Below are 26,615 nucleotides of genomic sequence, written 5' to 3' on the forward strand. Positions count from 1 at the left end.
TTATGTTAAGCTATAGGGGCCTCAGGTCAACAATTTCTGACATTGCCAGTGAAGTGGAAGACCCCATACTATTATGGACTACTGAACTCTTTTAGAATATTTTGCTGAGTTTACACACCTATCATATTTAAATGATGGAATTTAACAAAAAAAGGAGCTACAGATGAATGTCCGTTTAGTATCTGTGTATTCAAAGTGGTTAGGATAGATATATATTTACATTCTCTTAATGAATAGAGGGATTTGTTCTAATGGTGTTTGTAAATAGGATATCAAGTCCTCATCTTCTACAGCAATTACCCACTAGGAAGAATGTATGCAATGTGTGAATTATTGAAACTGTCCTATCAATTTGGTTTGAAACTGTCTCATTGTTATTTGTTTCTCAATAAAATTATGGAAAAAAAAAAGAAAAGAAAAAGAAAACGGTATATGTAACATACGCTCACACTCCACATAGCAAACTCACAAAATGAAGTTGCCAAAGCAATGGTGTATATATGATAGATAATATTTAGGATTTGAAAGTAATGCTTTCCTTTTTCAATGAGGCGATTTTGGTGATTTTTCTGGAGTTACATTGAGCTAAGCAAGCGTCACCACCAATTAATATCTTCTTTTCTGGCTTGATTTCATTCAAGGTCATCTTGAAGTTCGATTTCCATTTCAGCCTCACAACTGGTTTCACTTAGTTCAGGTCCCTGAGGTGTTTTCCTCATTCTACACTGGGGTTAGAATTACTTGCTTCTACCTGTCACCAGCATATGAGAAATTTAGTAAGTGGAGAGTTAGTGAGTGTTTCAGGACTCTCTGTTGAAAGATGTGCTGTAAGGACAGGATGAATTGTTTTTAAAAATGATACTTTTCCTTCTGAAATGCAAAATAAATATGCCTTGAGGATAAAGTTGTGAATTTTGTAGCCAATTTTTAATATGACACTATTATAGATGAGTTTTATGGAGGTGAAATTAGTGATTGGATGCTTAAAATATATGTATATTGTGGCAGTGGAAAGATGTACAGATCTGAGAGACTTAATTGCAGTTGCTCGATTCGGTGATTTGTAGATCTGAAGACACTTGGTTCTGCTTCTGGCAGGATGCTTTTCATTTTCAGGAATGCTCTCAGCCTTTTCTGAGGTGGGGATTCTGCTCAGGGGTTACAAATTGACACCACTGGGCTTCTTTGTAGTGTGACTGCAGAAATAAGCTTTTTGAACTTTGAAGTTCTGTGATCTTCTTTGGAGTCTGAAGTCCTGCTTTTTCATTTTTGCTTAGTATGAAAAAAAAAAAAAAAAACCCAAAAATGAAACCCAGTAACATGAACGTCCTTGAGAAGAAAAGAATCTTTATTGTGGGATTCTGGGTAGAATTTAAAGCTTTTAGAACTTGAATGTTTATTACTCCATAAAAGCTGTGGAGAGCCGATGCCCAGGTTATATTGAAGGATATTGGCAATTTTCTAAAAGTCTAATTAATTTGGGTTGGAATTGTGACTCAATTAGCCCGATTAAGCTTTTTCCTGTGGGATGGCACATGTACCGGTCCCTTAGGAGTCACAGCGTTGATGAGAGATGTGTGGAGCCTCTGATTAAGACAACAAAATGTCCTACGAAGTAGAGTCCCTGATTTGTTGGGCTCCTGAAAAGTGTTTGATAGTCTTGAACCCCCTTCCTGGGAATTCTCCATACGTAGGCACCTGCCTCCCCTTTCGGTTTAATCAAATCCAGTTGATTATTTGACTATTTTCAATCTATAGAGTGTCTTTGCTATCCCTGCTCTGCCTGGGTGTTTGGGGCACATTATCTGTTTTGAAAATGATGTGCTTAGTGTCTTTGTGTGGAGAATCTACGTTGTGTGGTGGGAAGGGGGCACAAAGACAAACAGGACACTGCATCTCTTGGGGAGAATGTACTCTCTGAAAAAGCCAGTGTGCACACCAAAAATAATGGAAAAAACAGAGTGCTGACTACATGCTAGGTGGTCTCAAGATTTGGGGCAGAGGGCTGGCATTCTGTGTTCCTTTTAAACTCTGTCTTGTCGACATTGGAAAGTCCTAGTAGGTCTGGGAGCAGAGCAGTTGCTTTTAGTTTAGTGTGTGGTTCCTACTACATTCGGGAACATGCTTCTGGGTTAAGCACAAAGCACAGGCTGATAGTTGGGTCGGTGCTCCCAATTTTGAACCAGCTCGGGGGGCTCGATGGCTAGGTTACCTCGATGGAGGCCCCAGCCTCTTAGGGTCCGGTTTCCCCACCTATACCAAGCAGAGTCACAAGCAGGAGAAGGAGACATCAGGCTGAATTTCGTTGTGCTTCCTTGTTCTAAGCTATTCAGTGCAGCAAGCTCTAAGGCTGGTTTGACTCAGTGCTATGTGCAGGGTTATGTAAACCGATTCAATGCTGAAATGGCTTTAGCCACCAGAAGAGGGACCAAAGGGCCCTCCTGGCCCACCTCCCTTCTTGGCAAGGCACCTAGTGGGCTCAGGTCACAGGCAGAATGGAAGCAACTTAGGTAGTTTCTAAGGCTTGAAGTTAAAGTTTTCTGGAAGGCAAATATTTGTAGTGGTTTTATTTATAATTTTGTTTACAAATGCAGTACAACAAAGAGCACTTTCCAGGCAGGTCTGAGAGGTAACCACTTGCTAAGTGCTCTCTCACTCTCCTTTTTAAAACTAACAGATGAAACAATTTGAAATTGCTGATGGCTTCACTGGAAGGATTTCTAATGTTTGCTAATTTGATTTTTCCCCCCTGTTCATGCTGTAGCAATTAGACTTAGTGTCTATGAATTGCGCATATAGAATGCTCCGGAGTGTGTGTGTGCATGTGTGTGTGTGTGTGTGTGTGTGTGTGTGTGTAAAGCCTTTCCACTTGCCAGCTCATACTGAGGAGAATGAAGGCTTTTAGTTCATAGGAGCTCTTTTGTGATACATTGCTTTGGAGCAGGAAGAAAATTGTGTGTCTTCCACTTTTACTCTTATGAGCTTCAGGCATATGTTTGCTATTTTGTCCACCCTTTTGAGGGACATTCAGCCCTAAGTTCTGAATAACTGAATATATTCTTTCTTTTCTTCTCCTTTTCCCTTTCTTTCCTTTTTAGCTACTTTTTTTTTTTTGTAATATATTTAGTACAGGGTCTACTGGGTCTCACTAGACAGATCAGACTCGTAGTGATCCTCCTGTTTTCAGCCTCCCAAGCACTGGGATTACAGGCACGCTCCACCATGCCCAGTCTCTATTGCAGTTTCAGTGTGCCCCGGGGGCGAGGCTGGCATGGCACCCTGTGGATTGAATCCTTGCTCCCTGCGTCTGCCTAAGCAGGCACTTTAATCTGCTGAGCTATCTAGCCAACCCTCCTTCCTTCCCTTTGTTCTTCCTCTCTCTTCCTTTCTTTTTGCCTGCCTCTTCCACTTCTCCTTCCTTCTTGATTTTTATACTCATTCTATTTTACTTTCTGCCACGGGCAGCTTAGTTTAATTTCTTCCCCCTTGCTCTCACTTCTTACCTATGACCCCAGCACCTCATTTTGTTTGTTTGGGCCCATATCTTATTTTTTGGTACTGAGAATCGAACTCAGGACCTTACCCCTGCCAGGCAGGTGCTTATGCCCCAAGAGCTATAAGTCTTGTTTAGTTGTTTGTACAGAGCATGAAGTTTCTATACTGACTACCAAGCCCAGAGAAAGCTAGGTCAGTGGAATGGGACAGTTGAAAGCTCTTTTGCATTTGCAGAATTGTTATCTCAGAGTTACTAGCTAAACAAAACCCATGAAGGGGCTTTTTGTTTTTACAAAGTGGCCTACTTTGAGGTAATAGATTGTGATATACAGAAATATGATGACTTAAGCCAGCCAGAATGCTCACAACAATAAAAAACAAAATTATCAGCTCATGAAATTTTTTGAATGTTTCATCTAAATAGCTGTTAGCTCTAGAACGTGTAGTTTAACAATTAGGTTTCCACTCACCACACAACCCTCTCCGTGTATTCCTTCCATGACAGAAAATTCTAGAATAGTTGTTCTAGAATTTGTTGTTCCAAGTGTGATCCAAGTGTGATCCAAAGAAGATAGATCCACTACTCTCCAGGAGATTGTGAGAATTGATTATTTTTGCATCCTAACTCAGATCCCTAGACTCAGAATCCCTGGGTGGTCCTTGGGGTCTGTTTTTCACAAGGCCTTGAGGAGGAATGGAGTGAGCAAAACATTGCTTTCAAAAACAAATTAGCCTGGCAAGCACAAGGGCCTGAGTTCAATCCCCAGTTCCACACACACGCACAAAAAGGCAAATTAGCAAGACATAAATCTTCAGCTCTCTACTGGGGCAGGGACTACAGCTTTCCAAGACACACACAGAGACTGCAGCTTGTAGTGCAGCTTTCTGGATCTCCAGGCACCGCATCCCATTGCTCTAGGAGGCTGGGCCCTGACAGAGGGAGGAACGGGCCTCCTGTTTTGCTTCTTTGTGCTCTCAGTGGGAAGAATTAACCTAGACGGCTGTGCAGAAGTGGAGGTAGAATTCATTTCAAAGTGGATAGATAGAGTCACACCTTCAAGCGTGAAAGTGGACAGTGCCATGAAGGCATCTGTACTGATGCGGCTTTGGATGCCTTTTCACGCACAAGAAAGTTACTATTAGGTTCAGGGAATGAGAATAATGATAATGCCTATTGCTAGTCCACTTGAAAGTACACTGGAACTACAGAATGTGTTCCTGCCCTTTCCAATCGGTCAGTGTTTTCTCTTGGGCTTTAATCATGAAGAAATTTATGAATATATATGTATATATATATATATATATATATATCAGGAATTGAACTCAGGACCTTGTGCTTGCCAGCAGGTACTTGTGCTGCTAACCTATATCCCTGGCTCGTAAAATTAAATTCTTAACTTAAACCAGGTTTCAGCCCAAGACAAGAGGGTCTTTAAAGATCACTTTCTTTCCTGATGTCACTGAGCTGTATGTTATGACAGCCTGGAATGCTACATGTCCTCTTTCGGAACTAGAGGGCCAGGTGGCCAGCTGTGCAAAGAATGTTGTGTAACTTAAATGTCACTGTGCTCTGCATGTGGGATTGCTTTAGATCTGAGACCTAACAAATGCTTATAAATGTGTTATCCAGAGAAGCCTTTGTTTCTTTAGTTAACTAACAATGCATGCTATTATTTTTTTTGTCTTTTTAAAATATTTATTTGTTTGACACATGGTCTCACTACACAGTTCGGACTCGTAGTGATCCTCCTGTCTGAGCCTCCCCAGCTCTGGGATTACAGGCGTGCTCCACAGGGGCTGATACAGTGTGCCTGGGGCTCCAGGAACTACACAGCATGTGGTACCTGGGATAGAACTTGGGTCCTTGCTCTTGCCAGGCAGGCGCTTAAACCGCTGAGCTATCTCCCCAGCCCAGTGAATGCGATTTAGGACACCCTCCTCACTGCCAGTCCTGCAGGCCTGCTAGCATCTAGCTACATGCTTCACACCTTGGTATAACCTGTGTAACAGATTCCACATATAATATTCCACATATGGAACACTAGAAAGTTCCACAGTACATCAACCAATATGACAGGTATGCTTTTAGGACAAACTGAGGCAAAGAGACAAAAATATATGACGTGGAGATGGGCAGGAAAGAAATTTCCTTACATCCTTGGCATCTTCTCTGCAGTGTTGTAAGCTTTACTTGAGCTAGGGAGGTGGGGCACAGTCAGCCTTTACAGAAAGAGTGCCTGGACCCTATGCAGCAACTCTTAAGGCAGGTTGAAAAAGGTCTGAATGGAAAAGCAACTGAATAAATTTCCAAAACCCATCCTGTCAGCTATGTGACCATGGGCAAATTGTCTTATTTGTATAAACTTCACTTTCCTTTTGTGTAAAAGGGGAACATAAGACCTACCTTGGACAGTTGTGACAGTTTGCTGTGATTGCTGTTCACAAATGGTAAATGTGGACTTGTACACAGAAGTGTTTGATGAAGGATTAGTTATTTTTAAATTGGTTTTGCTATAACACAGTATTAATTGCCTGGAGAAAAACATGCATTTTGTCCATCCTACACACCCAAGATCGTGTCAGCTTCTTGATCTCACAGGCAGCTTGAGGTAGCCGATCGTGAGTTGTACTAGGATGACAGCGGGGTGTATTCCAACTCCATTTTGTTCATCGTTTGCCACCTGAGCTGTCCATATCCTCCTCATGTGCGTTCCTACCTCCTCTCCATGTGAGAGAGCCTGGTTGCAGTTGCAGTTTTTAAGAAACCAGTAGGTGCATTGGACATGATCTCTTTTTGAGAATCTGTACAGTATTTCTCTATCAAGCCAATCTAAGACATTCTCGGGTAGCTACTCTTTGAAATTCTTTAGGCTACTGGTGAGTGTATGTGAGGCTTGATAATACTTCTTTACTAAAGAAGTCATCTGTGAATGTTAAATTTTCTACCTGTTAGGGCCAAGTCTCCTTTGTCTCCTCCCTTCATGGAAGGTTCCTGGCTCGTGTCTTGCAGATATGGGATATATACTTATTTTTTTTCCAATATTGTTTTTGTTTTTATTGCTTGGCTCATGCTCTGCTTGATAGAATAGGAGAAAGCATACTGGAGTAAGAGTTGTGAGGCCTAGGATCTCTTTCCTCTTCTGTCTCCACATTCTAGGAATGGTAAACTGTGCAACCGCAGGGGATCACTCTTCATGTCCAATGTAGGATGTGATCACAGGGTCTTTCAACTCCTTTCTGGCACAGAGAATCTCACAGCCTTCAAGTCATATTACGACCATAGTATATGGTCACAAAGTAGAGCTCATTGAAGAAAATTATGTTAATCACAAGACTGAAATATAATTAGCATACCAATTGCTTGCTAATAAGTATCAAAATTGGCAATTATTTGTTCTGTAATCTCCCTACCTAAATCTTGCTTAGCCCCCAGTCATTTGTTTAAAAGCCTTTATTTCATAAAACAAAACATGCAGAACACCCTCCAATCGTGATGTTGTTCTTATCACAAATTTCCAATCACTGGCTTAGTTCCAAATCAAAGAGGATTTATTTGACTTCACTACCAGTATGTCTATTGAGCTTGGATTTTATAAATGCATTTTCTTCTTTTTGGTTTAAGAAAGACCTCGGAACCCATTCACTGGGCTATTTTTTCTCCATTTGATCAGGAATAGAAGATGACTCCTCTTTGGAAGGGCCCCTTGGTAAACACAGAGCTGAAAAAGAATATTTTATTCTGGAGATCTTGCCTGGGAACTGAGCTGGGCTCAGGCCCGCCCCTGATGCCAGCTAAATTGGGGCTCTTGGACCTTGAACTGTTACCTAAGTCACCCTCCCTGCTGCACCAGCTGCACTGCTCATTCATAGTGACCCAGTTTCCCTCCTTATGTAAGCACTCTGCATCAAAGAGCTGGAGGGAGAGAGCCACGGCCGGCGGCATGTGCAACCCGTTGTGTTCTTGGAGATTCTGTGGCTGCTCCAAAGGATGCCACTGTTCTCCCTCCTGTTCCAGGAGTCCAGGATGCTATCCTTTCCCTTCCTGCTACTAGATAGGCATGCAGCTAAGAACATTTATTGTTCTCTTGGAGCCGTGACTCCTCAGCATCTTTCAACGAAAATTCAAATGAAATGAAGGTGAAATGACTACAAGGCAGGTCCCCCTACTTCTTTCCTGATTTCTTAAGCTGCTCACCACCTGCCCCATTTAAGTCACCAAGATTGTGCTTGGCATTAGTTACGTTCTATACAATGACTCACGAAGTACAGGAGTCACAGGCACTAACATGGATTGATCCACATTCCCTATCTGTGGGTCGGTATCTGAGTGTGCTTCCATGTATGAACTCCTCATCCTCCTGTGACTCTCTGGAAGAGGTGCTCTTCACATAGCTGAGAAGCTGGACCTCTTGCCTAAATTCTTAATTAGCTAGTGTGCCTCAGAGCCAGAACCCAGTTCCCCACAGAATAGCTCTGGGGGTCAGAAAAGTCACTTTTTCCAGCTGCTTGAAATCAGCAATTGCAGAGAGAGGCCTGGATCCCTGAGGCTCCTGTTCCTGTGTGGGGTGTATGGGACCTGGCAGAGGACACAGGGCCAATGCAAGGCATGGTCACCCTGAGTGACACCTGGAGTGGCTGCTGGGCCCTTCAGAGCTGAGCCAACTACCTGCCCTTTGAGCCATCTGCAGTTTAGGGCAAGCAGAAGACCAGGAGAGGGTCCTGGTAGAGGGAAAGGGAAAAGATAGAAAGACAGAGGAGAAAAAAGGCAGGGGTCAGAAGAAAAAGGGAGAGGGGTAGGGTGTGACATTGTGGAGTCAGAGCGAGGAACAGACAAAAAGCTTACTGAGAGGAGGTAGAAGGTGAGGGCAGATGTGAGAAAAAATATCCCACTGGCCCCAGTCACATGCAGCTTGTTCACTGCATCACTTCACCTAGGCGAGGGGCAGGCACAGAATCCTGCTGCACCATCTGCTCTGTGCCCTGCTCCTGCAGTGGTGGGCACCTCCCTTCCCTTCTCACTTTCTTTGTTCCCTGGTGACCCTCAGGGCTGCCTGCTCAGTTCTGGCCTTGAGGCCATGGAAAGGGTGGGGAGGGGCTGGGCCTGAGAGACGGGTGCTTGGAGAAAGTGGGTGAGTGGGAGAGGGGTGGCGGGCAGGTGCAGCCTGTGGTCTGTGTAGGCCTTGTCATCTTTGTCGGTGGGGACATCTTTGCTTCCATCTTTCTCCACTGCTTTTTGGTTCAGACCTTTCAGAAGAGCCCATGAGGGAAGGGTCATTCTTTCCTCTTCTCCACTCAAGCTCTGCCCTTGAAATGCCCGGCAACTTCCCAGGGCCCTATTTTGTTTGTCCTCTTGCTCCCTTTGAGCCAGTCCTGGACATGCAGGCCATCTATTGGGCTGAGAAAGACCTAAAGAGCAAGTGTCTTTGCACAGGCATTCTGCGGGCCAGGGTTGGAAAAGATGCCTGTCTGCTTCAGGAAGGGTCGCAGCATCTCCAAGAGGGTGATTTTGTGTTCTCTAAATGCAAGAGCAGAAATAAGGCTGGATGTCAGTGCTATGGGAGAGAAGGGGACGTAGGCAGGCTCCAGGTTCTTGGTGGTACCTGGTGGTCTCTGTTCTCACCACAAAGAAGGTGATGGCAGGTATCCTCCTGCTGGAGAAGCTCTGGGTCTGGAAGCCAGATGACACATTTTCAGAGATGCAGTCTACATGTGTTCAGTGTGTTTGCCTGACGGAGGTTACTTCCCATCCTTCCTTGTGGGAGGTGATATCTTAAGACTGGCCAGCCATCTCCAGAGAGGAGGCAGGCACTGTGGGCTTTGGAGATGCGTGCGTGAATCCAGTCAGCTCCTTTTCCTGAAGAAGAGACCACAGACAACGCTCATCACCATGTCTTGCTTCCTTTTCTTGCAAAACGAACTTGTCTAAGAGCTAACATTTATTGGTTCCTTATGCAGACTAAGTACTTTGTGTACATTGGCTCATTTGATTCTGGTAACAACCAAATATAGTCATTCCTGGTATTGTGCCGATTTTAGAGATGGGCTTCAAGACAGTAAGGTGGTTTTTCAAGGTCATTCAAAATTCAAACTCAAGCTATCTGGCTTCCGAGCCTCTGTCTTCTTCTAAGAATAGAGCTGATATAAAGATAAAGTTGGTTAATATAGGTCTATTGGACAGCATAGAACTTCATCCACAGGAAGTCCTCAATTTGTGACATCAATTCTGTCAGTAATGAGGAGAATGGAAATGAGGAACAGCAAAAAACAGGGTCTGAAGGGAATGTATGATGGGCTCTGAGCAGAGTACTAACTCTGCCTGGAACAGGTCGCCAAAGCCAGTGCCCTCCACAGATGAGGATACTTAGGCCCAGGGAAGGTGAGTGTATCGCCTCAGCTGCATATGCACCTGACTCTGATCAGGACTGGTGTTCCCACCTGTGGGCCGGGGTGTTTTTTGCCCCGGTAGGACCTATAGTTTGTAGTAGGCTGCCTCTCTGAAGCCCAGCTGGTTGGGAGTTCACTGCCTGTGTTACCCTAAACCACACCTCACGAAGTCTCAATGCTTTGCAGTGCAATCCTTTGAACTCTACAGCCTATGACCATCCTTGTTCTGCTTTTTTTGACTTTCAGATACTCTTCCACCCTCTTCCATTCTCTCTCCGCCCTGCTTGTTGCTATCTCTCATGGAAATGTTGCCATGCATAGTGGTGTTTCTTATGGGCTTGTCTTGACATACACGGGGCTCCTCCCTTCACGTCCAGGTCCACCAGCAAAGTGGTCAGTGGACTCTACCATCCTGGAGATCAGACCCCTGATGTGTATGTGGATGCTGGCTTTGCAGTTCAGTGTCCCCACCACTTTCAAGTGTGTGACCTTGGGCAAGTTGTTTTGCTTTCCTAAGCTTTGTTTTTCTCTCTTGTCAAATGGCGAATGCATCAGGACCTATGCCATTGGGTTGCCAAAAGGAACAAGTGCCGTAAGTCTCTTAAGGCATTTGGTGTGGCGCCTGAAGTGTATGCCCATTCGTGCCTGCTGTACTTACTGAGGATGCTTTCTCTGCCTTCAGCATTTTACAGAATTCCTTCTATCCTTCCCCCTGTTTCTTGGTTCCAACAGCCCCTTCCTAAATCCTTGCTGTTTTCCAGGTTCAAGGTTTTTTCACCAGTGTGGGTGGGACGGACCTGTCTTCAAATGATAGATGTGCTCTGATGTCAAAAGTTCTCCCTCCCTTCTGGGACACATTATCCTCTCCAAGACCCGAAGGCTGGATTTGCACAGCTGTCTGCTGTGCCTGCCACGTCTATGTCCATTTCTCGAGGCAGTGCTGCCCAACTCTTCACTCTGGCTCTTTCCACTACAGCACTTGCTGCTCTTGTAATTGTCCAGCTGAGTATTTTAAATGACTCCTTGATATTTATTACATGAGAATCACCTGACAGTTCTGTGAGGGGGTGACTTGGTATGATTTGTTCATGTTATGGCTCTAAAATGCGGCACCTTTACAGCAACTCCATCCTAGATTAACAAAGAAGATCAAAGCTGTTCAGGTTGATGCCTCCCTAGTAGCCCTTTTCTGCCCATCTCTCTCTCTTTACTCACTACTCTTTCCCCTTACTTTTGTCCTTAATTAACAGAAGTTCTTCCACTTCTCGGTCTCTCTTCTCTAATACTTGTCTTCTTTCCAAATATTGGTATTTCACACTTTGATCTCCCCTTTCCCTTCTATTTAAATTTTTTTCTGCCAAACACTTCTGGAAGATACTGCACTGGAGTCATATGGGTACCTGGTGGGCTCTGGCTCTACTTTTTCCAACTGTGTAATTGGACCATTTATTCAACTTCTTAAGTTTTAGTTTCTTCCTAACAAAAATCACAGTGATGCTATTTATGGATCAACATTGTTACAAAAATGGTTTGAAATGAGGTTTTGGAAAAACCTTGAGCTGAAAGCATGGCAAATAGTAAATAAATAAAATTTCTGCTCACTTCCAAAATAAATAAGTAAAAATACAATCCTGCCTTCTCTCCCTTGGCCCCTCTGCCTTCTTCTAATAGCAGATCGGAACTTCAGTTTCCTTCTAAAGCTACAAACTTCCTTGCATGCACACGGAGCCTTTGCTCTTTCTTGCCATCCTAGTTCCCTCTCAGGCCCATTCCTTCTGCTCTCCTAGGGGTGACATTTCCCCCTTTCTCTCCTTTAACCTCAAGTCCTCTTGCTTCTTAGCACACCCAAAGCTATTTTTGAAGCAAACAGTAAAACTCTTTCCTGAGCTTGTGTTTCCTTCCAGAGATACCCAATCTCTCCGACTCCTTCTCTGCTGAATCTCTTGCAGGAGATATCCAAATGAACTCTGTGCCCTACTTTACTTCTTCACGGACTACCATAGGGCCAGGGCCCATCACACCATCGGCCACCACTGTGCTTGCCCAGGGTCACTGACTCTCTGACCCCCTCAGACCTATCCGGCTTGGCTTCTAGACATAGTGGCCACTTCTTGCGATATTTTCTCCCTGACTTCTGTAGTGCTGAGAAGTCCTTTCATCTTTCTGGCTGCTTAGTGTAATGCTTATTCTAAAAGTATATTCATGTATTTAAGTATTTTTATACAAATATTTATATATACATATATATTTATATATAAGGGATATATATATAAATATGAGGGATATAAAAATATAAATATAAGGGATATAAAATATATAAAAATGAGAGATTATATATATCCCTTTCTACCCCATCTTGCCATCTTTCTTTCTTTCTTTCTTTGTTTCTTTCTTTCTTTGTTTCTTTCTTTCTTTGTTTCTTTCTTTCTTTCTTTGTTTCTTTCTTTCTTTCTTTCTTCCTTTCTTTTTTGATACAGGGTCTCTCTATGCACCTCAGATTCATAGTGATCCTCCTGTCTCAGCCTCCCCAGAGCTGGGATTATAGGCATGTGCCACCATGCCTGGTTCTAGGTCCTACACAGTGTACCTGGGGTTCCAGGGCTGGCATGGCACTCAGTACTGGGGATTGAATTCGGTACCTTGTATTTGCCAGGCAGGTGATTAGACTGCTGAGCCATCTCCTCAGCCTCATTGCCTGCTTTTCTTTCGCTCCTACCTTAGTTTCCTTCCTTTGCCTTATATCTCCCTCTTTTACTTTTGAGTCAATTTTTAGTGTTTCTACATATGAGAAAACATGTCATACTTGTGACTTATGTTGCTTGGTAGGATGACACTCCAATTCCAAACATTGTCCTTTAAACACATGATTTTGTCCTTCTTCCTAGCTAAGTAATACCTGCCATGCATATGTACTGTGTTTTCTTTATCCATTAATCTGTTGATGGTACTTAGACTGCTTCCATATCATGACTATTGTAAATAGTACCACGATAAACATAGGCATGCAAGTATCTCTTTTGTGTAATTTTTAGCTTTCTTATTATTATTAAACCCTAATCTTTCTAAAGTATCTCTAGTTACTCAATAAACTTTCTTATCCTAGCCTTCGTGTGTGTGGTTCCCTCTTCCTGAATTCTCTTCTCAATATGCCCCTTCCTCCTTCTGTGGAGCTTCCTTATCCTCACCTTCCTGCCACTCTGTAGAAGCCTCTTCCTCCTGCAGGCCTCCTTCCCTATTCAGAGGGACTGTAACACTGCTGAGGATGCCTTCATAGCCCCTCATACTTGTTCATCACTTAACTCAGTACGCTATGTTAGAATGGCCACGATCATGTTTTCTTGGCTCAGACTGCCCTTCTTGGCAAGTGACATCTGTGAGACCATGTTGTGCCCTTTCTCAGTGCTGAACAGAACACTTGGGTCACCCAAGGGGTGAATGAATGAGTCCGTGGAATGGCACTGTCACCACTTTAGATCAGGATAGCATACATTATCCGAAGGTTTCTGTTTCCTGTTATCAGTTGTGTGACATCAGGCAAGTTGTTTCTTTCAACATCAGCTTCCTCCTGTGTAATAGAGACTAGCCCCATTCCCGGGGATCACTCTGCAGGTACAATCTCTTTTAATCCCTACCATGACCCATCAAAGCTGGGCCCTAGATGAAAAGAGACCATGCATGTATCTTGTCTAGCTGAGAGGCAGACAGGACTTCCTTAGCAGTACCACAGAAGAGGGCAGAAACGGGATTTTCTATCTTATCTATAACTACGTGTAACTTTGTTAGTAGCACCTGGTTTTGTTTAGTGAAAACCAGCAAAATCTGATGCAAACAGCAAACTTCAACCCTCATTCAAAGAATTTAGTCTTTTCTGGCTTAAAAACAACAGGCTCTGTGAGTTGCTTCCTCTTTCCTTTTCTGGATAAAGGCACAGACTTGGACCTCCTCGCTTCCCTTCACCTCCCCCTGCTCAACTACAGCGGAAAGGATATAAAGACGAGCAAGTAGTCCCTGATCTCACTCTTATGTGGGGTGTAGAAGAAGCTGATCTCTGGATAGTCACAACTAATGTGACTAAGTTGTGAAAAGTCTCCAACTTAGAGAAAGAGAGGGAGGGAGTGGGGAGAGGGGGAGGAAGAGAGAAAGACAGACTAAATATAGATGCAGAGAGAGGTATCAGAATATGTTAACCAAGGGGTGATGAGTTATGGTTAGGTAGAGTAAAAAGGTTGGCGAAGTATTGCAGGGAGGTTGACTATGCATAACAATAATGTATTGTAAATTTTAGAAAGATAAAGGAAAAGATTTTAGAAGGCTTTACCATCAAGATATGGTACATGTTTGAGGAATTTATATTTAATCTGATTTAAACTGTATAGTATATAGTTTTATCAAATACCACTGTTACTCCATAAATATGTATGATTTTCATGTATCAGTTGAAGATAAATTTACTTTAAAGCTCACCTGAATACAAAAGCTGGAGGTGTTGAAGGAGACTTCTGGCCTGTTTCTCAGGCCTGCCTTGGGCAGCTGTTGAGCCCTCTTTTCCTGAGCCAGCAACTCCTTGGTTCTCAAGGGCACTGAGCCTTTTTGGAGATGTCTCCAGCCCCAGTGTTTTTCCATCCACCTTCTGCCTGGAACTTCTGCCTCAGGAGCCTCTTGGCCTGCCAGGTGTGCTTGTTCTCAAATATGAGTTTAACTCTGGAGCCCATGGAAACTTCTAGATCTCCTCCATGGGGAACCTGTGGCCGCAGGGTATGGCAGGGGTTACAGGTGAGCACCCTCAAGGGAACTAATGGGCAGCAATGATAAGATTTCTTCTTTCATGTATCCCAAGACTAAGAACAGTGCTTTATACATTAGTAATTTAAAAATCATAGTTGAAATTAATAAATGAGCCTCAGACCAATGTGCTTAGCATTGCCATGTCCGTACATTATGCTCACCTTGATTCCCATTCATTGTGAATGCATACTCTTTTTCCAGAACTTTGACTCTGATGTAGGTAGGAATGGGGTGGGAGGTGTCCTCACTCGACATCTTATTTGATTTAACACCATGTTACTATCCTCATCCTCCTGGCACAAGAATAGTTTTACTTCCATCACGCCTGATGGGATGTAGCCTAGCGTTATATTCTGTTCTCTCCACACTCCATGGCTTTGAGTTGGGAGTCTATGTATCCGGGCTGTTGCCTGTGGCTCTCGGGGCTTATGCTGATCATCCCCGTGTAACTAACAGTGGCTCACCCTTTATGCTCAGAAATGTGCTGGCTTGGATGATAAATTGCACAGTCCCTCTGCTTCTCTCAATACACTTCAAGTCCAGCTCTGCAAACTTAGATTTTCTTGTGATTTAGAGCTTAATTTTGGGAACCCATGAGAACCCCTGGCTCTTGCAGTAAAAGGTCCTGGCTTTTATGATTATTGTTTTAGAGACAACATTGAGGTATCTATTTTGAAAGACAAAGACAATAATTTTCTTTCTTATATTTTAAGGAGGAAAAAAAATCCCAAATAAAAACATATAAGAACAAAGGTAGAAACAAAGCAACATAAAACAATACAAATGTTACAGAATTTCAAAACAAGAATAGAAAATTAACAATGGTTGTTATATTATGTATTGTTATTATCAAATTTGTTGCTCAGATTACCAGATGTAGGTATGCAAGATTGGTCAAACAATTAAACATTAGCTCTTCCTGTCAGGTCTGGCCAGATAGCTCAGCTGATTCAAGTCCCTGCTTAGGCAGGTGGAGAGACGGGGTTCCATCCCTGGTGTGCCATGCTGGCCCTACCCCTGGGGCTTGCTGAAAAGACAACTGAGATAGATTGTGGTGGCATGCGCCTGTAACCCCAGCTCTTGGGAGGCTGAAAACAGGAAGATCACTACGAGTCCAATCTGTGTAATGAGACCTGATAGACCCTGTACTAAATACATTAAAAACAAACAAACAAACAAACAAAACTCTTCCTGTCAATAAGCCTTAATATTTTTCCTTGTCCTTTTTACTTTTTTAAAAATTTATTTTAAAGAACGTATAATAATAATAGATAAGACATCAGAGACAACACATTTTAAAGAAAAGAACAAGATGAAAGGTATTCCACTGTGCTTGCTATATTGCACTTTGCTGTCCTCAATGATGTATAATTTTCTTACTAGTAGAAATAAAAGAGTTTCAACATAGTGAAAGGAAACATTTCAAAACAGCATGGCACCAGCAAGCTATTGGCCGATTCTAGCCAGCACACTATGCTGGTTCATGTGGAGGGACATTAGTTGTCCAGTTCAACCACCGTCCAGATTTAAGAATTGTTAGCGTTTTTCCCTCCTTGTGAGTTTTTAGAAGAAAATTGAAAACATCATTTGAGTCACTTTTAACCAGGGCAAAACTTTTTTATTTTAGGATGTATCTTCTCTTCTTCTGAGGACAGTTTGTAGAAGCCTATATAGGTAGTAGTCACTTGATTAAAGGAGAGTATGTTAAGGGTTAAAACACTTATTCAAAATGTTTAAAACAAAAGCACTAACTGGACGTTCAAGCTATAAATAAGTATTGTTTCCCCTGTTGACTTGATGGGGTAACCCTGATCATCTTGTCTTGATCGGAAGATCTACTTTGCAATATATATGTGACATTAATTCATAAGGATAAAAAAGGTGTGTTAACCATTAAGTTATCTGGTAGAGAAAAATTACAATCAATCTCAGTATTAAAACATGTACATCAGGGCCGGGGAGATGGCTCAGTGGAATAAGCGTTTCCTTGGCAAACGCAAGGGCCTGAGTTCAATTCCCAGTTCTGCAAAAAAAACAGACAAACAAACATGTAAGTCACAGCCAAATCCTTAAAGACTACACAAAATAGAACATCAAGATACAGGGACTCAAAGCTTTTCTAAAAGCTCCTGGAAATGCTGTATAGGTGACAGAATGGTATTATGGACTGACTTTCAGTAGGGGGATTTACTTAGAGGGAACAGTAAAGGATTGGCCTGGAGACAGTCACATGTTCCTCTAGTTTGTCTAGCTCATTCTAGTTTGTGTGTTTTCTTATGATGTTGTCTTGGACTGGGGAGGGACTGAATTACATGCATTGCCTTGGCCTAATTAATAGCACAGGGTTAGCAGGAGCCCCGGGGGACAGCCATCTCTGTTAGGAGACAGGCAGTAAGCACTGAAGGCTGATTAGAAGTGACCAGGCCTACCCAGATTTGTTTTGTCTGAGGCTTTTTAAATTTTCCTCTCTGTAATACTCTGAGCCTTGAGTGAGAGGCACAGCTTGCTCTGAGGATGTTTAGGCCTCAGGGAGCAGAGTTTTCCAGGGGATATGGAGGGGGAGTGGGCCTGGACAGTTAGGAGTCTCACATTATGTTACCGTCTTTCTCTTTTTTTCTGTAGTCCTTGAATGTAAACCTCTTTCTTATCTTTTCCTTCCACATCTGCAGATGGTGTGGCCGCCTTCCGCGCCTTCCTAAAGACAGAGTTCAGTGAGGAGAACCTGGAGTTCTGGCTGGCCTGTGAGGAGTTCAAAAAGACCAGGTCAACAGCAAAGCTGGTCTCCAAAGCCCACAGGATCTTTGAAGAGTTTGTGGATGTGCAGGCTCCACGGGAGGTGTGTAGGCCCCTGCCACCATCTTTGGTGAGACCTCAGTGTGTCGCTGCTGGCTCTCATCTCCGTTAGAGGAGTCTGAGCAGGGATTGGTGGACACTTTCTTCTACTGAGCTAAGCTAAAGTACTCTGGCAGCCTTTAATAGACAATAATGGTGATGATAATAATGATGATCATTTTGTGGGGCTGGTGATAAAACCCAGGGCCTCGGGTCTGCAAAGCAAATGCTGTACCACTCAGTGCATCCCCAGGCCAAAAGAAATTATCCTGAAGGCCTGGAAGCTCAGAATATTGGTCAGAGGAGCTGTATTAGGAACATCCTCATTGTCAAATACAAGCTGGCCACATCTGCATTGCTACAGGAGTTTTGTAAAAGTAGATACCCTTGAGTCCATGTTCATTTTCCTAGCAAAAATTAGCACAGTTAGTGCACTAAGTGTCTTCTTTGAAATTTTGTTCCAATGTCAGCTCCTTATTCACTAGTTGTGTATCATGGTCAAGTTATTCAACCTTTCTGAATCTCATTTGGCCCAGTGTAAAAACGGTAGTATTACTGTCCACTCAGCACTACGCTGAGGACTAGAGATAAGTTACCTACTCGATATTTGTCATTAATGAGTCTTTGTAGTTATTCGTATTATTTTATTTTAAATATGGCGAAGTTCTATGTATTTCTATTGTGAGTTACAGTACAGAGTTTCAGTTGGTAGGATTTAGTTGAAGAAAACTTTTGCTATCGATGAGTTCAGATGCACTATATGCCTACAAGTCTTCAATTATACTTCGATTTGGTTTGGTGAAGTCTTTGTCAGTGGAAAGGTAGGATGCTATAAACCCCTTATAATGCTGGTTTGAATACAAATTACATGGTTTTCTTTTCTTTGGTACCGAGACTTGAACTCAGGACCTTGTACTTGTCTGGTAGGCATGTGAGCCTCTGAGCTATTTTCCCAGCCCTACTGATTACATTCTAGCCAGGATCTCTTTCTATAGGGCATCTATTTCCTTGTAGTTATGAAAGGACAGGGGGAAGGCTTCCCCTAGGAAACCTGCATGAACACTTGACTTGAGTTTAACTCTTTGCTTGCTGTGGAGGCCCTTGGATTAGGGACCAATTGATTTGGGAATTTTTGTCTTGGTTCTACTACTACCCATATTACTTTAGATAAGCATGACAGCTTTCATCAGCGGCCTTAGTTACAAACTGAAACTAAGAATACTTAGTCTTCAGTTCCCACAAGCTTCTTGCTGTGATCTCATGAGGTGAGCATCATGAAAACAACTTGAAATACCCCCATCACCTTAAAGATAGAAGCTCTTGTTAATGGTCATCCTGTCGGGCCAGCTGCCAGGTGCTTTGGTCCTCGAGGGTCTGTAATCTTGTTCTGTTTTTTGTCTGCAGGTAAACATCGACTTCCAGACCCGAGAAGCTACAAGAAAGAATATGCAGGAACCATCCCTGACTTGCTTTGACCAAGCCCAGGGAAAAGTACACAGCCTCATGGAGAAAGACTCTTACCCCAGGTTCCTGAGGTCCAAAATGTACTTAGATTTGCTGTCCCAAAGCCAGAGGAGGCTCAGTTAATCCTCAGATGGGGACTCTTGGAAATCACCGGCTTTCCCCTCCCCTTGCTGCCAAGACCATATTCTAATGTGAAATCTCATAGGTGTTTAAAGGTGGTGGCATTTGGGGTAGGAGGCAGAGGGTGAGGAGAGAATGAAGGGCCATTCCAAAGAGTAATCCAGCTGCCAGAGCTCGGACTCTCTTCCATTTACCCATGTTTGTGTTTAAGTTAGTGGTAGCACCTCACTGGTGTTGCCCTTCTGTGGGTCAACAACTTTATCTTCATAATGTCTCGGGTCATCCACTGAGAAGGCAGATTTGCTGTGCTAGGCTAGACTGTAAATAATGCAAATGCAGTTCCCAGTGTAGACACCAATCCCAGGTACTGAGACCTCATATTAGGAGAGAGATCTCTACAGAACCCCAGCCCTCTGGCACTATCAGATGGAATCCCAGGTTTTTGGCATCATTGGCAGGTGCCCTTTGGGATGGGTCAAGCTCCACAGAGCCAGTCATTTCTTCCATTTCCACTGACCAGTGTGAGAATCTGTGACCTCTGCCCTTCTTAGTCTAGGAAATTTGTAGAATTCCTTACCTTTACATTGCCAGAAAGAGTCTTATGAGATTTCTTTCATGACTTTTGAGTGGAGCTATCATTAAGAAAGATACAGCTTGCAAATAGTCCTCAATTCTACCAGGAACTTTTCAAAATGACCAGGGAATGTAAAACCAGTAGACTTTTATGTAATGAGGCTCCCTATAATGTATCTGTTGCTTAATGTGCTCTCTACTCTTGTCTCCCTGGGACATCGCATATCTCGTAGAAAGACAGACAGCTTGGCAAAGGGAGGTAAATTCCCATAGCATGACAGCTCTCCCAGTGCCTAATACTTGTCCTGTTTGCCCATCTCCCCCTTTCCATGCAGGCCATGTAATTATGATGGGGGAGAACAGGGAGCCAGGCTGATGCTTCTTGCAGCTTGCTTCCTGGGAGCTTGCTTTCTTAGAAAGGCCCCTCTTGGCTCTCGAGAATCAGCGTCCTTCTCAGTTGTTAGCCTTTGGAATTGAACATAAAATAGGCAGGTGTGGATAAGAAGATCACTGTGAACATTTAACTGTGGATACCTTCCTAAAATGCTTTCTTGTTACTCTGTGGCCACTGTTGGAAATGGTGGGAAACTTCCTTGGAGGACAAATGATGAACAGTGCAGAACCTCCTCCAGCGGTGCAGGAAAAACTGAGTGCCACAAGAGCAGTACGGAGGAGATGAACCCTCAGTAGGGAGGTCAGAATGTGGAAGTGGAGCCGGGAAGATGCTGCTCTCCAGGGGACGTGAATATCAAATAATGCGATGGAGTTATTACTGGGAATCTACATGCATTGGATTCAGATTCAGTGCAGGTCTACAAATCTTTTAGCTTGAAGGAATAAAGCAGCACAAGATTGGGCAAAGACTTCAGAATGCAGGAGAAGGAGCTGAAGCCCTCTCCTTTGGTGGGCCATGCCGGGGTCCCTGCATTTGCCCTTCTGTCCTGTAACTTTGAGAATCACTTTCTTCTTTGGCTCTAGCCAGACAAAGCCAAGAAGGTCCTTGAGTCCTACTAGTGTTAGTGCCTACTTCTCTGCCTCGGCCACTGTCATCTGTGAGTGAGGGTTGGTACCTCTGGATGGACTTCTGGAAAGAGAAATATCTGCTCCCTGGCCCAACACTGAGTGGACCTGTGGGAGTTTATGCTTAAGAACTCCAAAGCCTCAAATAGTGTTCTTAGTTAAGGCTGATAGTATCTTCCCACCCCAGTTAAAAAAAAAAATCCATTTTTAGCTAAAGCTGCCAGAATTAATTTAATGATCAAATTATCTAACAGGGTATTATATACATTGTTTACATGCAAAATGTGCATCTGCTGCCAACTCTACTGTTGAAATGAGGTGCGTACAAATGGGAGCTGCAGAGTTATGTTCTAGCAAGGTTCTCTTCAGCACTTCCATTACCCCAAGGAGGAAGGTTGGAACACGAGTGTTGTGCGGCATTTCATTTGGGGCCTCGAGTTCTCTCCAACTCCTAGTGGAAAAAAAGCTGTCAGTGGTGGTGTCATTGCATCTTGGTGACTCCCTCCCACAGTGGGAGGTATGGAGGACCAAGCTGCAGTATTCTGTTGTAGATAGACAAGGGCCTGTGGGCCTGAGTCTGTGTGTAGAACATGTTAGCTCTATTTATGGTACTCCTGTGGAGCATCTGTGTGTATCTGTATATGCGTGTGTGTGTGAGTGTGTGACAGTTGTGAGCACTGGACTAGTGCCCTCCAGACATGATCTTCCTGTGTGGGTGCCTTTCCTCCCACCCTGTGTACCCTGCTTCCCATAGAAGGTGCAGAGCTCCTTGCTCTGATGCCTGTTTTGAGGCACTTTGGTCATGCCAACCTAGATTTTGGTCTGTAAGGAAACAAAGAGAAATGTTTACAACATCTAGAGCAATATCCAAACATACCTCATCCCCAACCTTCCATGTCTCTGGGTCCTCTACCCCTGACCCCTTCTTTTCCCTTCACAAGCCTCATCCACCTCATGGGTGGGCATCCCTGGAGCTGCTTCCAAGTTCCATCTTCTTTTGATCCTGTTCTTGGTCTGTTTTCTCTGAAGACTGTAGGCAAAGCCCAGGCACTGGGCCAGCCTAACTGTGGCTTTGAATTCCTCTCTCCATCTGAGGGGTATTTTGGTTCCACTAGAGTGCTAACCTGTTTGGGGGCTAGAGTGAGGTTTGCCTTTACTGGATGGAGCAGAGCAATTGTTGATAAACAGTCCCAGCCCAGGACACCCCTTTGCTGGAGAGAGATCCTCTGAGGTTGCATTTTAGTAAACTGTGTGTGTACTGCGATTACCCCAAAACTCTGTTACAAACCTAATAAATATTGCCCAGTTCCCACTCTTAGATATGCTGAGCCAATAGGTCTGAGGCAGGGCCCAAGAATCTGTATTTTTCATAAGCTCTTGGGTATGTAGTAGACTTGGAACAAAGATGGTTTAAGACAATGGCTCTCAACCTTGCCTAGGCATTAGATGTACCTGGGGGACAGGATTACAAACTGAATTGTTTAGGCCCTACCTCAGAGCCCTTTGGTGGGACCTGTGTGGCAGTTGTCTTTCAAGCTCTGCAGGGGCTGCCAGTGTACAGAAGAGGTACAGAGGCATGTACCTAGGGACTGAGGAGAAACAGATTAAGGGCAAAACAGGCAGGGTGAGAGGGTGAGAGCCCACCCAGAGGCAAAAGCACAATCAGGAAACCTGCCAGCTCTGGAACTGGACTTCTGGGGGAGCCGCCTCTCCACCTCTCAGCCTGCCTTGCCTCTTTGAGATCGAAGGGTTGGGTCCAAGCCACATGTAGTGTCTGGCAGCAGGTGTGCCAGGAGTGAGCGGCAGTGGTACTTGGCCAAGAGATGCTGTGTTTTTTGCTGTGTTTCCACGTCCCATGCACAGCGCTTCCCCGGGCTTGTCTGATGAGCCAGATCACCCTTGTCTGTTTTCCTGTGCTTTTGTTTGTGGTCTTCTTGAGTCAGGATACACCTCTGTACTTCCGGCCATGTAACAGGGGGGCTGGAACTCAGGTAGTGAGTGAGGCATGTTGTGGTAGTGAAAATAGTGCCGGCACGACACTGTCCATGTTTCTCAGCAGAGGGGGGCACGTGCTCGGGAATGTCAAGATCTGGGAGGCTTCTCCAGCCATCGTGGGGTTTGGTCCCAGCTCCAAGTCCTCCCCAGTCCCTTTTGGGTCCCAGGTTGGATGGGCAGCTGGGAGGCTGCCAGCTGGTTTTACTCAACGGTGCTCTCACCAGATCTTGCTGCTCTGACAAACCAAAGCTGTGAAGAGGCCTTCTGAGGCGTGGGCCGTGGGCACTGCTCCCAGATCAGGCCCTCATCAGTGGAGAAGCTGTACTATGAGGAAATCATGAGACTGTCGTGCTGAGAGCAGGGGGAGGGTGGCAGTGCGGAGGGCGGAAGAGGAAGGAGCGGGCAGGAAAGACAGGCAGATGTCAGGAGGTCTGCTCCTCCTTGTCCCAGAGCGAAAGGTGAGGCGGGGTCCCTTCGGAGGCAGGGTGGTCTCCTACCACTGAGAGTGCTCAGAACTCTGCCTACCCTGTGTGTGCCCACATCCAGGCCAGGCAGAAGCGCTGTGGCTTCCCAATCTTGTCTTCACTCGGCCAAGTGTCAGCCCTCTTTAAATCTCTTTCTGAGTTAAAACATGAGGTAGCACTGAGAGTGTGTGTCGCTGTGTGTGCTGCCATGCCACGGGGCATGAGACTGTGCAGAAGCAAAGAACAAAGATGTCTTCTTGTCTCTGTGTTGTCTCGGGACTCCACGAGATGCTGGCGGCCCTGATGGGAGACTCAGGCTGTGGCCACTGGCCTTCCTGCCACTGGGGTCCGGTCCCCTCAATAAACGATTCCTTTCTTGATTCTTCTTTCTCTTCTGTCCTTCTGCTCCCTCCCTTCTGCCAGGCGTGGAACAGGTGGCTGGGTATCGAGTGCCACTCTATCCACGGTAGCATTAGCTGAGTCACTTGCCAGCACAACAGAGTTGTAGCAGCTCATCTGCCACACACACCACTTGGCTGACAGAGTCCTCCCTGAGTTGTTTCATTACCATGTAAAGTGGAATCATGTCATTCACCTTTATTATAAACAAGGCTGTGAGAACATAATAAACAGAACCTGAACAAGCTGCCCTTTGCTCTCTGCCCACATTTCTGGCTGGCTGACTCGATGAGGAAACTCTTCTAGGACACGTGGACCTGGGGGAGCACGCGGCCCCCCCCCCCCCGCCCCCGGAAGGGGCTGACACGGGGCTGGCCACAAGGAAAAGAAGGCGAGTGGGTGGAATCGGGATGTGAATGGTCTGGGGCTGGATGCGGGGGCGGGAGAGCGGCGTTGGGTGATGAGGGTTGCTTTGAAACTGTGAAGTGCTGCACAAAGGCCAGGTGGTATTTTTATTTGTACCACCTACTGCTTGAAGATGCACGGAGAGAAAAGGCTGGGCTGATTCGTCTATTTGTTCAGCGGGAGCAATCTGGAAAGGCAGCGGGTTGCTCTTGCCTGTGGCTGTGCCTCACTCTACACAACGTGTGTCCCTGTGTTAGTCATCAAGTCTTTGTCTCTGGCGACCAAATCCCATGGTGGGGGCCAAAGGCACTACATCGGCTGCCAAGTTCTCATTTTTCAGATGCGGTGATAAGGTAGAGGTGCGCAAAACCTTAATTGTCCTAACAATTTAAGATATATCACTGAAGGTCTGTCTATACTTAAAGGAAAGATGCTTCTCCCAAGGCTAGTCATTTGGGTCAAATGAAAAAAAGATTTAGTTATGCAAATGCTCATGCCTGGAATTACAGTTCCCCAGACAGGCAGTGTGTGGTGGCTGACAGCTGCTGTGGACCTGAGGCGCACCGCTGGAAAGGGGTGGCGGTGTATTCTTCTTTCCATTTTGTTTCTCTCCTCCTTCTTCCCCTATGTCCTCCTGAGGTTTCTGTTTCTCAGTCCCCTAAAGTGGAGGGGCAGGAGGCGAGGTACAGAGGCAGAAGCAGGGTGTGTGTGTGTGTGTGTGTGTGTGTGTGTGTGTGTGTGTGTGTTGGGGGGTGACACCTGCTGTGCATATGCCCTGGATTAGGACACATGCTCTCTGGGCCCAACGGGACTCGGATGGAGCCTTTCAGGCCCTGTCTATTGGGGACCCCAGCTGTGGATTTGTCAGCAAGAGTGAATGATTGCTGCTGTGGTGGGTGACCTGCTCTTTCCTGGACAGAGCCCAGCTCCTCTGGGATGCAGTTTGCTTGCTTCTGCTGTTTGCCTTCTTGAATTGGTCCTGAGATGACCCCTGCCAGTCTTCTCAGAAAGTTCCTACTAGCTCGTAGGGAGCACTTCAACCATATGGGCTCCGGAAATTACAAAGCCACTGCTACATTCATCCACCTTAACCCAGGGCCCCAGCCAGCCCACTGCTCATGTTATTGATTTTTTAGGCTGGAGCATCCAGTGGTGCATACCAAGCTTTCCAAGGAACGCACTGCTCCCGCTCCCTCTGAGGTGAGAGGTGGAAATCTACCCTTCCTCCTTCCAGAGCACGGGGATCACGATGCCAGTACACCTCTCTCTAGAAACCTCACAGTCTCTTCAGCCCCAGCTCTTCTTGTGCAAGACAGGTCTCCAGGGCCTTCTGGTTCTGTACCATTCCCTGAGCATTTTGTTGGTCTGTAATCTGCTTTGGGATTGAGCTCTGTCTCTTTGGCCCTGACATACCTCTTGCATGTGTAAGACATTTGGCATTTGGCCTGGTCTCTCACTAGCCCACAGTACCCATGGAACGAACAGTTTCAATGATCTAAATCAACCAAGTGGCAACTATGGCCAGATACAAAACAGGTCTCCAGACAACACCTTCCGTTGTTGCCTTTCTTGGCTGGTATCTGTCTTTGTCTGTTAGGGCTGCTATAACAAATTCCATAGATTAGATGACTTATTAATCACAGAAATTTATTTCTCATCATTCTGAAGGGTAGGAATCTGAAATCAGAGTGCTAAGGGTCAGGTTTTGGAGAGAGTCCTCTCTGGGTTGCAAACTTCTGTCTTCTTGTACCCTTACATAACAGAAGAGGAGCAAGACAGACATCTGCCTCTACAAAGGTACCAGTCCTGTGTGTGAGGGCTCTGTTCTCCTGACCTAATCTCTCCCCACAAGTTCCACTTCCACACTGTATCGCATTGGGATTTGGGGTTCAACATAAGTTTTTGGAGGGAGCACAAACATCACAGGGGCTGACCTGAGCCTCTGTCCAGGGGATGTAGGACAAGGCCCTCAGGCTAGAGGACCTATCAGAGGGGCCACCTGCCCTGCTCTTGCCTCAGCCTATAGCATAGCAGGGAGTCTGAGCCTACTCCCATGTCACAGTGGCTAGATGCCCAGCTGTGGGATTAGAAAGGCCTCAAACCTGAGAGGACCTCATTTTTGCTCAGGGTCACAGCAGAACATTCTTTATGATAATTTGGGCTCTGGGCTTGAATCCCAGCTTTAACTGTTACACATTGTATGAGCCTCAGCAGGTCACTTCTCATCTGCCAGATTGCAATAATAATAACCAAGTCTGCACTTGGGCTGTGAGGAACACTGAGTAGGTTAGCAAGAGAAGAATGCGACACATAGCGGGCACATGCCCTGTGCCACGTATCATCTTCTTGTACTCTGGAATCATCAGAGAATCAAACTACTGTGTTTCCCTAACAGGAAACAGCCCTACATGATCATTACTACGGTGATAGCCAGTGTCAGACAGAAGATTGTGCCTCCCTATTCTCTTGCTCCATGGCTACTCCATAAAGCAGGAAAGGTAAAAGTAGACTGATTGGGGAAGACATGCTTTTTTCAGGTTAGATCTTACTTTCAGGGATAGTAGTATTTCCATTCTTAGTTCATGTGCTGCTTGGTTGACTGCAAAGGAAAATACTGAAAGTAATGATGTTACGCTCAGCATCTTACCCCTTCCTGCTAAACCCTAAACTCCCTGTGGA

General features: G+C 44.9%; 1 protein-coding gene across 2 annotated transcripts in view; it reads left to right on the plus strand.

The window, feature by feature from the left end:
• Positions 1 to 23,734, plus strand: part of Rgs8 (regulator of G protein signaling 8) — a 50,224-nt gene extending 26,490 nt beyond the window's left edge. For both annotated transcript variants that reach the window (XM_023703630.1, XM_004643424.3), the window contains exons 6-7: positions 17,334 to 17,500; positions 18,901 to 23,734. In XM_023703630.1, coding sequence (XP_023559398.1) covers positions 17,334 to 17,500; positions 18,901 to 19,083 — 350 coding nt within the window. In that variant the 3' untranslated portion in view covers positions 19,084 to 23,734. The remainder of the gene's footprint in view (positions 1 to 17,333; positions 17,501 to 18,900) is intronic.
• The last annotated feature ends 2,881 nt before the right edge of the window (positions 23,735 to 26,615 follow it).

This window comes from Octodon degus, unplaced genomic scaffold (assembly GCF_000260255.1).
Source record: "Octodon degus isolate 3935 unplaced genomic scaffold, OctDeg1.0 scaffold00176, whole genome shotgun sequence".
Classification (NCBI taxonomy): domain Eukaryota; kingdom Metazoa; phylum Chordata; class Mammalia; order Rodentia; family Octodontidae; genus Octodon; species Octodon degus.